This window comes from Ammospiza caudacuta, chromosome 19, assembly GCF_027887145.1.
Source record: "Ammospiza caudacuta isolate bAmmCau1 chromosome 19, bAmmCau1.pri, whole genome shotgun sequence".
In the NCBI taxonomy this organism is placed as follows: Eukaryota; Metazoa; Chordata; class Aves; order Passeriformes; family Passerellidae; genus Ammospiza; species Ammospiza caudacuta.
Genome location: NC_080611.1, coordinates 4551751 through 4564316, shown reverse-complemented (window position 1 = coordinate 4564316; position 12566 = coordinate 4551751). Strand labels below are relative to the sequence as shown.

The following is a 12566-nucleotide window of genomic DNA, read 5'->3' as shown; positions in this document are numbered from 1 at the left end:
CATTCCACAGCAGCAGATAATCATTGTTTACATTTTGTTCCTGAGGCCTCTCAGCTTCTCAGGAGGAAAAATTCTAAGGAAAGGATTTTCCATAAAAGATGTCTGTGACAGGGATGCTGCTCTAACACAGGACCTGGATACCATTTCCCATCTGCCAGGCAGGGCCGTGGGTCAGCCAGGCCCTCCCATGGCCCTGCCTGTGTTTTCCTGGTGCAGTGACCTGTGTGGGTGCTCCTGTGCTCCCTCCTGTCCCTTCTGCAGGGCTGGGAACAATTGGCTGTGTTTACCCAGCCCTGATGGATGTGGCTCCTGGTGCTGCTGCTGGCCAAGTTCCTTCTGCTCACCCAGCAGGAATGTGGGAAGGGAAAATCAACAATCAATCCCCAGCTCCATCCCTCCAGCTGAGAGCTGCAGGGAGCTGCTGAACACCTCAGCAAACCTCAGCATGGGCAGAGAGCCGAGATTTGTTTTCACAAGGTAAACTGAGGCAAGGAGGGCACGGCACTGCTGCGTCCCCCCCTCCTGGAGCAGCTTCTTGCAGGTAAAAATAAAAGTGCAAAGCTGCAAAATGCCAAAATGCCAGCAGTTCTCTGGGCTGCAGTGCAGAGATGTCCCCAGGAGCTGGACCCCAGTGCCCTCAATGCTCCTCACTGCCCCCCAGCATCCCTCAGGATGCCTTGAGCTGCCCGGGGGAGCAGGGGTGACTTGCTGGACCAGCTCTGCACTGGTCTCCTGCTCCACACTCAGCACCTCTGGGAAATCTGCTCCAGCCTGGGGACGATCAGAGGGTTCAAATCAGAGATCAAATCCCAGGAGTAACCTGTGAGTAACCACCTGGTCTGTGGAAGGTGTTCCTGACCTTGGCAGAGGGCTGGATCTATCTGAGATCCCTTCCCAGCCAAACCAGGCTGTGATTCCAGAAACAGGGGCTGTGCTGGGGCTCTGGGGGCAGCCTCACACTGGGGAAGCACTTTCTTGGCATGGAGAGGAACAAAGAACCCCATGAGCACAATAAATACAGATACAACAGGCAGAGACCCCCAGGATTTCATCTCCCAGAGCTGACTCTGCCATTCCAGCCTGCCCATTGCACGGAGAGGAGCAACCCAGTTCCTCCCAGTGCCATCCTGGTTCCCAGGGGGATGTGCTGGGAGTCACTGGAGCCTGGGAGGGGCACAGGGAGCACCCCGGGATGTGGAGGGGAACAGGGAGAATCCTGGGGTGTGGAGGGGAACAGGGGATGTGAAGGAGGGGAAGAAGCATCCCAGGATGTGGAGGTGAGAAGGAGCATCCCTGGGTGTGGAGATGAGAAGGAGCATCCTGGGGTGTGGAGAGGGACATGGAGCATCCTGGGATGTGGAACTAGGCAGGGAGAATCCTGGGATGGGGAGGGGAAGGAACAGGGAGCATCCTGGGATGTAGAACTGGGCAGATAGAATCCTGGGATGTGATAGGGAACAGGGAGCATCCCGGGATGTGGAACTGGGCAGGATCCCTGTATGGGGAGGTGAGAAGGGAGCATCCCAGGATGTGGAGAGGAGGAGCACATCCCAGGATGTGGATGTGAGAGAGAGCATCCTGGGATGTGAAGGGGGACACGCAGCATCTCAGGATGTGGAGGAGGGCAGGGAGCACCCCGGGAAGGGGAGAGGGACATGGAGCATCCCGGGGTGTGGCAGGGCAGGATCCCGGGATGTGGATGGGGACAGGGAGCATGCCGGGATTTGGATGGTGGCAGGGCAGGCAGCACCCCGGGATGTGGAACTGAGCACGGAGAACCCCAGGATGTGGCAGGGCAGGATCCTGGGACGTAGAGGTGGGCACAGAGCACCCCCGGGGTGTGGCAGGGCAGGGTCCCACCGCTCCTGCCAGCTCTGACACCGAGCTGTGCCAGCCCCAGCCTTGCTTGGGGATTCGGGAGCGCTCATCCCAGTGAGCGAGGCTGTGTCAGGAAAGTCCCCAAGTGGTTCCCCCCACCACGGCCACCTCCACGGGCAGCCCCAGCCCCTGCAGAGCCACCGTGGCCTGGCTCACCTCAGCCCAGCCCAGCCCGGCCCAGCCCGGCCCGGCCCAGCCCAGCCCAGCCCAGCCCGGCCCAGCCCAGCCCAGCCCAGCTCAGAGCCCCCAGCCAGAGCCGTTCCCCAAGGATGCTGCTGCTGTTTGTCTGTTTGTCACTCTGTCACAGCCGTGCAGCGCCCAGGCAGTGCTGTGAAGCAGAAATGACCCGTTCTGGCAGCTGACATCTCCAGGAAGGGTTTTTAGCATGAAGACAAACCGAGCCTGGGGTGAGCTCATGCTGCCCAGGAGCTGCTGCGGCGCCCAAGGAGCAGCAAACAAAGGCGAGGCTTTGTCCCAGCGCCGTGTGACAGCGCCACCCGGGCGGGGTGACCTGGCACTGCCACATGTGTGTGGCAATCCTCTGCCCCACCAGAGGGACTGGCTGCACCTCCAGATGGCACAGACTGGCACAGAATGTGTGCCCTGGGGCCAGGGGTGAGCCCCAGGCAAGGGCTGGGATGCAGGGATGGCACAGAATGGCACAGAAAGTGTGCCCCGGTGTGGGGTGAGCCCCAGGCAGGGGCTGGGATGCAGGGGGGCTGTGCTCACCTGCAGTGAGGGCTCCTCTCAGCAGCATCAGGGCCCAGCTGGAGAACAGGCCCCCTCCTCTCTGAGGCACAGCACAGCCTCAGGTATCCTCAGACAGAATTCAGGCTGCTGCACCCCTGGGATGCTGATGGTTCTGTGAGGCCCAGGAGCTGCAGGGGTGAGCAGGGCAGATCTCGGGTTTCTGGGGTTGAGATGACCCCCAGGTGTTAAAAAGTCTCTTTTTCCCCAGTCCTGCAACCGAAGAAGTTGAGATTCATCAGTTCTGCTTGTCAGGGTTGTTTATTTCCTCTTATCTGTCACATTCTCTTTCTGACCTGCTGAGATCTGTCCAGCAGGTCGGGTTGTGGCACAGTCCCTGCCCTCGGGGTGGTGTTGGCTTTTTATACTAAAAACTACGTGTACTTTATTTACAATAATTTTCCAATACCTATCACCTATGTTAGACAGTCTGTCTCTGCTCTAAACCAATCCCAAAGTGTCACCATCACAGCAGAAAATAAAGAAGAAGAAGAAGAAGAAGAAGAAGAAGAAGAAGAAGAAGAAGAAGAAGAAGAAGAAGAAGAAGAAGAAGAAGAAGAAAGGAGGAGGAGAAGGGGGAGAAGGAGAAGGACAGGACACACCCAGATTCCTCCATCTTGCCTCTTGAACCCCCATTCTAAACCCCTAAAATTCTACTTTTTCACCCTGCGATAAATCAACTATCATTCTACTCAAACTCTTGTGGCTTGTAACTCTTCACACAAAGTTGGGAATTGTTTCCATGGGTTAAAATCAAAGGCACAGGTGTTTTTGACCCCATGCCAAGGTCTCTGAGCCCCTTGCCAGGGTCTGGAGCCCTCCAGGGCAGCCAGAGCAATGTCCTGGGTTCTGACAGGGCAGAGTTACTGAGTGCATTGCAGGGACCCAGTGACCTTGCCCTGGGTGATGTCCCTGGCAGTGCCAGCCCTCCTGGGGGCACCTCACATCATCCTTCCCTGCTTCCTTTCTTTTTAACTTCTTGTGAAGGATGAGCAAACACCCGCGGCTGTGGCTGCCCAAGGCTGCCTCAGGCCAGCAGTGTCATCGTGCCACTGTGTCCCTGCTGCTCTTGGGGAAAGCTGCAGAGGGGCTGCTGGAATGGGTGATGGAGAAATAGGCCCCAGGAACGCTCAGGAAATAGGGATTTTTAGGGGAAACCATGTGGAGGCAGCCTCCATCTGCAGCTGGCTCCTCTGTGGGGTCAGAGCTGCCCTCAGAGCCTTCATCCCCAGAGTGAGTCATGTCCAGCAAGAAAATCCTCCAGGCTGCTTTGTTTGGGTCTGTTCTGGGTGTCAGTGGGTGCTGGGGTCCTCCAGGGCCCCCTACCCCAAACAGCTCTGTGAGGGGGCAGAGTCCAGGGTGGGGATGTGGCTTTGGGCTGATGCCAATGCCAAGTGTGGGCACAGCCTGGCCTGGGCACCTCGTCCTGGGCAGCCTCACCCCTGGGGCCAGGCAGGGGCTGCACACTCAGTGTGAGCTGGCAGAGCTCTGCTGGCACAAACTGGGATGGCAGGAGGTCTGGGAGCTGCTGTGGAGCATCCATCAGTGCCTGGGGAGGGATTTCAGGGAATCCTGCATCCACTGCAGCCCTCCCTGCACACAGATGGGCTCTGCAGCTCTGCTGGGATGTGGCCAGAGCAGCTGGGGCTCTGTGGACCCTCCAGGCTGCAGGGAATGGCAGAAACTCCAAGCAGGGATATTGTATTGCTGGGAATGTCCTGACGAAGGCAAGAATGATGAATCTGACTCCATGTTCTCAGAAGGCTAATTTATTATTTTATGATACTATATTATATTAAACAACACTATACTAACTATACTAAATAATACAGAAAGGACATTTACAGAAGGCTAAAAAGATAATAATGAAAACTCGTGACTCTTTCCACAGTCTCAACACAGCTTGGCCCCACTTGGCCAAAGAGTGAAAACAACTCACAGCAGAATCCAGTGAAGCAATCACCTGTGGGTAAACAATCTCCAAACACAATCCAAGTAATCAGAATATACTATCCTATACTGAAGAATACAGAAAAGATACTTTTATAAGTATAAATATATACTATATATTTTTAGTATAAGATATACTAAAAAGATAATAATGAAAACTCGTGACTCTTTCCAGAGTCCCGACACAGCTTGGCCCTGATTGGCCAAAGAGTGAAAACAACTCACAGCAGAATCCAATGGAACAATCACCTGTGGGTGAACAATCTCCAAACACATTCCACATGAGCACAGCACAGGAGAAGCAAATGAGATGAGAATTGTTTTCCTTCTCTCTGAGGCTTCTCAGCTTCCCAGGAGAGACATCCTGGGCTAAGGGATTTTTCAGGGAATGTGAGTGCCACAGAGGGATGCCCTGCCCTGCCCTGCCCATTGCTCCCCAGGTTGGAAAAGCCCCTGGGAGCTGGCAGTGCCAGTGCCAGCCATGGAGACAGCAGCAGGTCCTGCCCTCCCTGCTCTGCCACACACATTTTGGACCTGAGGGTCCTCCCTCCCCTTTGCTGCTGTGTCAGCACCTCCAGGAAGAGGCAGGATGTTACTGCAATAAATATTATTATAATAAATATCTATGCAAAGGCAAAAATGCTTGAGAAAAATTTTGTTTTGCTGAACAAAGGCTTCCACAAAAGAGCTTCAAGGCTCTTTGTTTGGGAGAACTTGCATTTTCAGTTTCAATCTTTTTCACTGGCTTGCTCTTCTTCTCATCTCACTGTCCCTGGTGAAATCCTGCTGATAATTAAAATTCAATGTTTGGATACAGCTCACTGCAGCTTGTGGGCCAATCCATACTGGAGCCAAGAAATTAGCAGGATATTTTTGCACTTCTACAGCATTTCTCCCATCAGATCCTCAAGGGTTTCTCCAGTGGTGATTAAGTTTCTCAGGACTCTTGGGAGATGGTGACTGCTTAGGAAGGTTCTCAGCAGTGGGAGGGCAAACCCACAGCCAGGATGGTGCCTGGAGGTGAATGGAGCATCCTCTGGGATATGCAGGGCACAGGGACAGGGGCTGGGAGTGGCAGCTGCTCCATGAATGATGGGCTGTCCTTGCTGGGGGTGATGCCTCAGGTTTTGGCTTTTCTATTTTTCACATTCTGTGCTGCTTCAGTGTGTGGGTCTGGGTTCACATAAGGGGATGTGAGCTCTGTGCACAGAGCAGGGAGACAAAACAATTCCTGCTCCAGCTGGGCACCAAGGACAAATGACCCAAATCTCAGCCCCAAGAGCACAAACACCGTGGGCTGGAGAGAGAAAAACAAGGATGGGACTGGATGGGCTAAAGCTGGAATGGGACAATGAACTGCAAGATGCAAATGGAGCAGAACTGATCACAGTGAGAGACCCCGTGCCCGGTCGTGCATTTTGGGACCATTTTGGTTCATCTTGGGTGCAGCCCTGGCTGGGCTCTTGTGCTGCCCAAGGTGGATCCATGGAGGAGATGCTTTTCATAAATCCCTGCTTTATTCTTTAGCTCTGTCCAGCCTCTGCTCTAGGTCAGCCTGCACAAGGCATCAGGGGCAGAGGTGTCACACAGGGGTCCCCTGCCCCATTTGTGGCTCCCAGTATTGACCAGTGCTCCAGCCCCAGCTCCAAAGTGAGTGCATTGAAAGTGTATTGATGACAAATGATTTGGATAATTTAGGGATATATGGTTTGATTATTTGGTAAAAAAAATAAAAAATGTCAAGATAAAAAAAAATGAATGCGTAAAATGGAATTGAAATATAAGTTCCTAGGAAATGGTAAGATAATTAATATGTCTGGCAACCATTACATTATCTGTTGTAGCAGGAGGGACAGTGTAGCAGGGACAGTGTCCCCACAGCAGCAGGGACTGTGGGAACAGTGGGGACAGTGTCCCTCCCTTCTAGCAGGGACAGTGTCTCCTGTGGCAATAGAGAGAGTGGGGACTGTCCCTGCTTTGTAGCAGGAAGTGTCTCTGGTGGCAGGAGGGACAGCAGGGACAGCAGGGACAGTGGGACATGGGGACAGCAGGGACAACAGGGACAGTGTCCCCGGTGGCATTAGGGACAGTGGGGACAGCAGGGACAGTGTCCCGGGTGGCAGAAGGAACAGCAGGGACAGTGTCCCCAGTGGCATTAGGGACAGTGGGACAGTGGGACAGCAGGGACAGAGTCCCCCTGGCAGCAGGGACAGTGGGGACAGCAGTGACACTGGGGACAGCAGGGACAGCAGAGACAGTGTCCCCGGTGGCATTAGGGACAGCAGGGACAGCAGGCACAATGTCCCCGGTGGCATTAGGGACAGCAGGGACAGCAGGCACAATGTCCCCGGTGGCATTAGGGACAGCAGGGACAGAGTCCTCCCGGCAGTGCGGGTGCCCGGGGCCGTGCGCGGGCTGCTGGCACCATCTAGTGGGGTTGGTGCGGGGACAGCCCCGTGTCCCTGCGCTGTCCCTGGGCACCAGCCCGGCCCCAATTCCCCCTGGGGGTCTGCCCCAGCCCATCCCACACACCGGGCTTGGCTGGGTGGGTTCGTGCCCGCTGTCCCCCGTGGGTGCCCCACGGTACCAGGGGTGCCCCACGGTGGGTTTGGGGGCACAGGGCAGAGCTGGGTCCCCCCTGGACGGGCTCAGCATGGCCTGGCCTCATCCTGTTCACCCTCCCCACGGGGTCTGAGGGGTCACTGGGGACACTGGGCTGTGGGGTGACATCTGGGTGAGCCACTGACCCCACACAGAGGATCCAGACCCTGATCCTGGGCTGGGCCGTGGATCTTCTGTGGGGGAGTCACCCAGGGTCCCGCTGCACTTGCCCTTCAACACCCAGCTGGACGTTTCCTGCACAAAATGCCTTTAGGAGAAGTGGGAGTGTGCAAACCAGGGGCTGGGGCTGCCCTACACCTTTTTAGTTGCAGGCTGTGTGACATTAACTCTTTTCCCTTTTTTTTCTTCCCCTGTTCCTCTTTCTCTTCTTCCTCTCCTTCATTTCCCCTTTTCTTTGCCAACATTTTAAAGCACAGTTCCCAGGTGTGGGGCAGTGCTGGGGTCACAGCAAACCCCAAGCCCCACCTGAGGGATGTTGGGGTTCAGGGCTCTCCTCAGGCTCCCCATCCCAGCAGAAGTGCCCTGCTAAGGTCATCCATGGCACAAGGAAAGGCTCCATCAGCACCAAGAAAAGCTTGAGATTTATTTCTTTGTGGGTTGGTTAAATAAAGAAGAGGGTTGGGGGAGGCCCAGCTCTGTCTCTCTGGTTTCCCTCCTGTGCACAGAGGAAAAGCCCCAAATCCAGGGTCCCTTCCTTGCTCCCCTTGGCCTGTGGCTGCTAGGGGACCAAGGCTGATGGCACAAAGTGGGAGGAGATCAGCAGGGCTCACAGGGAAGGGAATAAAACCAGCTGCAAAACCCCAACCTTAAATTCCTCAGCATAACTCCTAGTTTCTACTGTCTCATATTGTCCTAATCCAAATTATCCATATTTTTATTACTCTAATTATATTACCATTTTTATAACCATTTTATTACTATTAAAGTTTTAAAATTTTAAAACCAAGCGATTGGCATTTTTCACAGAGAGCAGCTATCCCTGGGGGCCCGGGTGTTGCTGTTTGGGCAGGCCGGGACACACTGGGGACATGTTCACACACGGGGACATGTTCTGGTGACTTCTTCGAGCTGGGTTTGATGAGCTCCAGGTTGGCCTCAAACACACCCAAGATAGCCCAGCTACTCTTGGAGGCACAACAATCAGCGGGATGGCTTCTGTTGCAGTGTTGGAAACAAAAAGGTGTAACAAAAGGCAAAATAACAAACAGAAAAACTGAGCTAGGTGCCAGACGTTCTTGCTCCTCCTAAATCACCTCACAAAATCGATTCGTTTCTTTGTTCGCTCCTTTTTCTAGTTCATTGCTTGGGCGGGACTTTTTGGCTTCTGTCCAATTAGCTGTCCTTAAGTTGTAGGTGAAGTCTCCTAAGTCTTACGAGGTGTCTTTTCACTTAATCAAGGAGAGAAGCTTCCAGACTTCTTTCCTTTTAAGGGGACAAAGGATAGTTTTGTCACTCCGTCAACAAGAGGCACATTCCTACAGGGACACTTGGGAACGGCAGCTCAGGATCCTTCCCTGGGGATTTACAGCTCCATGGCAAACCAAGGGTGCAGATGGAGACACCTAAAGAACAGGAAGCCCTCAGCTTTGTGGGGCAGGGGATGCTGATGGGAAAAAAAGAAGAGGTGAATTTTCTTTCAGTTTTGCTTTGTCTCATAAAAGTCCATAATAAAATGAAAAAAAAAAAAAAATCTCTAACCACACACTTCAGACTGACCCCTCTCCCAGAGGAGCTGTTTGATGCAGCCCTGGCCTGCACCGTTCTCACCTGCCCAGGTCAAGCCAGGGCTGAGGCTCAGGATTATTCAGTTGCCATTTCAGAGAGGGGCACTGGCCAGAAAGGCAGCTCCCCCTCATCTCCAGCTGACCAGCAAAGCCACCTCCTCACACAGCACCTTCTCAAGGGCTGCTGCACTCAGCAAACCCTTGAGCAGCTGAGAGCTGGTCCATTCCCATTGCTGGCATGGAAATATTGACCACATGCTGAAGCCTTTAGTAGGTCAGGCAGCCATCTGGTCTTGCTGACAGACCTCCATGACCATGGTCAAAGATTCTCGTTTAGAGAAACTTCACAGCTTGGATCAAATTTGAAAGACCAACCATAAACCTGCTGTAGCCTCTGCTCCAGCTCCAGGAATTAGAAAACCCAGTTTGATGTTTATTGGCTCATTTTTCTGAAATAGCTGAAGCTTATTCTACTTCTGCTAATTAAAAACCATAATTTCCTGAGTGTGACTGTCTGGGCCTCCTGCCTGAGGTGGCAGGGGTGGGGGCAGCCAAGGAGCCCCTCCTTCATCCAGCACTGGCAGACCTGAATGCAGCAGCTTTGCAGCAGATGAATGAAATAATGACACTTCACTCCTTTTTAATTTTTTTCCAAACAGTTAACATTTATTGATAACAATAAAAAAATCTTTTAAAGACTATCTGTATTTTATTACCAAGAATGAGGTATTATGTATACAAAACATTTACAGAATTTGATATGCAGTTCATGAGGAGGGACAGGGAAGTGAAGGACACTGATAACAGGAAAGGTGCCAACAGAAGAGTCACTGGCTGAGAGAAGGAAGAGCAGTATCACACAAAGAAAGACCAGGGTATGGGAAATTTAGTTAGACTGCAGTGATCAAGTCATATTGCCACAGCACTTTGCTTACAGGAAGATTAACTATTGTTTTTCTGGAATTTTATCTCCCTGGTTGTTTGTGCTGCAATGTGCTTTGAGCTCTAAATGATGTGTTAAGATCAAAAGCAGGAAAAACCCAAAGTGCCACTTTTGAGCCAGCTCAAGTGAAAAACAAAAATATAGCTCTTCAGACTTGAAAAGGGACTGCAACTCAAAAAGGTCTACAAAGGCAGACACCTGGACAAGATGTGGAGTGTTGAATGGAGCAGATTCTTTAGAGTTGTCAGCAAAATCGCCATCTGAGAGAGAGAGAGAGAGAGAAAGGGACCATCTTCAGCCCTTACAGCCTGGTGAATGGAAGAGTGAGTGTCATGAGTGTCAGCAGGTGAACCTCACTGTGCTCCAGCTGCTCTCCCTGTGCTATCAAACCTGGCTCCTGGGGTCAGGAATTTGGGCAGAGGTCCTGGGAGCAGCCCTGGAGCCACAGCCTGTGCAAGTGGCTGGGAGCTGTGTGACACCAAAGCAGTGACCTGAGTCCCTAAGTAACAGCCAAACCTCCACCTTCAGCTTCTGAGTCCTAAAAGAGCTCCAGAACAGATCCACTTGGTTCAGTTTAAGGAGGTTGGTCTCTGAGCACCTCTGTTACTAAAATACCTGTCAGCTCTGGTGCCACAGCCAGAACGGGGCTGCAGCAGAGCTGCTCCTGTCAGGGGTCTGTCACCTGCCTCTCCAGAGCTCTGCAGGCATAAAAAAGCTTCACACTGAGTTCAGGACCAGCATCCCTCAGGCAGGGATCCAGAATCTCTAGTGAGTTCTGCTTTCCAAGTGCAACACCTCCTGAAGCTCCTCCACCCCTTACCCAAGCCAGACCCTATCCCATTTTCCAGATGGGACTGCAGCCAGCACAGAAGCTCCTTGTGCCTGCAGGGACATTTTGGCTCTAGCAAGGGTAAGGAAAGATCAAGAAGGGTCTAACTGTGCAAATCCTGCTGCATTTGAGAACAAAATCTTCTCTGCTCCACTGCCAGGTGTGGTCTGTGTCTGACAGTTCAGTGTTTGGGGCCTTTTGCTGTGCATAGAGAGAGGGCTGGAGAAGGAAGAACAACTGAACAGAGTTCAGCAAGGGTCCAGCTTGGGCCTGGAACAGGGACAGAATCCCAAATGGCAGAATCCCAAATCCCTGGCCAACAGGGACAGAATCCCAAATGGCAGATCACCTCTGGCAGTGGCAGTAGTGAAAATGGTGGAGAAAATCCTTAAATATTTTCTCCTGTATCACTCAGAGGGAAGATCCCTGTGCTCCCTGCTCACAGCAAGGCTGACCAGAACTGAGGTGCTCTATTTCTGCCAGGCACTGGGAAAGACAGGAGGTCTCAGGGAGGGAGAAGTGCTCAGGAAGGATGGAAGCCACACCTCCTTCAGACTGCTTTGAGCAGCAAGCTGAAGCTCTGCATAAATTCCTGACAAGAAGAAAACCTCAGTAAAATCCATTTGCTTGGAATGCACTAAGGAAGCAGAGTGAAGCTCCAGCACAGGGCTGGGAAAAGAAGCTCAGAGCAGCTCTGGATGAGCCCAGAGTGACACAGTGAGGGAGAGCCTGCTCTCCACCTCTCTCTCCACTGTGCTCCATGCACAAATCCAAGCAAAGAACAAATTGCTTTAACCCAGCAAGACCCAGAGCTCAAATTCCCCAGAAATGTGCTCATACAAAAAGTATATTCAGTGTTACAGCCTGGCCACAGCTCTGTGGGCATGCTTTGAAAAAAATGGACTCACAAAGTCAAGTATCCAGCAACTGCTGTTCTTTGTCTTGGACATCATTAGTGGCAACAGGAGAACAGTTTGCAGCACTGGAATATCACAGGGGATCTCTCAGGATGGAAAGAAATGTCCTGACAGGAGACTTGCAGTTGATCTCTAATGCACTACGGAGCATTTTTGGTAGGGTTTTTCTTTTTCCCTTTTTAACATCTACACAGTTAAAAAAAGAAATCATCCTTAACTGATGCACTGGTTGTTTTTCCTTTTCAGTAAGAGCCCTTGTGTTCAGAGTTAGGATTTGTGCAAGCACACTTGCAAAAATATTTATGGCTGATTTAGGAAAAAGGGTTAAAGTTAAGAGACAAGCTGTTGGATCTAACAAAGATCAAAACCACTAAGTGTAAAATTCAAACAGCTACTTTACTATCTAGAAAAGGCTTTTTGGGGTAGGGATTTTTTTGCACAATTGCCAGTTGAATATGCTGTATTGCAGTCAGCTGCCACGGGCGAGGGTCCAGCCATCACATCCCTTTGCTTTTCAGCTGTTGTGGCACTACCTGGAAATCATGGAGCTGGAATGGGACTGGCTAGAGGAGGTGGTGGCAGCACTGAGCTGGGAGAATCCACTGTGGCTTGATTCAAGGCTGGTCATAGATCCCCTGCAGGAGGGAAAAAAGAAGAAAGCAGTTTAAAGCTTCAGAACACACAAAGATTTTGATTTCTGCTCTGTATCTATACTATGTTTGCACACTGAATAAAAAGCAAGTAACAGCTTTGGTGCAGATACTCAAAAGCTTTTCTGCCTCACCACATAAAGCAATGAGGACACTGCACTTCTTTCAAAAACCAGATGCTGTTCAAAGAGACAGAGATTTCATTTCAGTCAAATTTATCCACTGGCAGAAAATGAAATTCAACAACTGGAATTTGAATCGCACTTCCTTCTACAGGACAAGCTGCCAAGCCCAACAAACTCTCAA

The 12566-nt window shown here is 51.8% G+C and overlaps 1 protein-coding gene across 1 annotated transcript in view; it reads right to left on the bottom strand.

The window, feature by feature from the left end:
* Positions 1-9572: 9572 nt before the first annotated feature.
* SEC14L1 (SEC14 like lipid binding 1) overlaps positions 9573-12566 on the bottom strand; it is a 43924-nt gene continuing 40930 nt past the window's right edge. Inside the window, exon 16 of the mRNA XM_058817081.1 lies at positions 9573-12245. Within this exon, the coding sequence (XP_058673064.1) occupies positions 12140-12245 (106 nt within the window). The 3' untranslated portion in view covers positions 9573-12139. The remainder of the gene's footprint in view (positions 12246-12566) is intronic.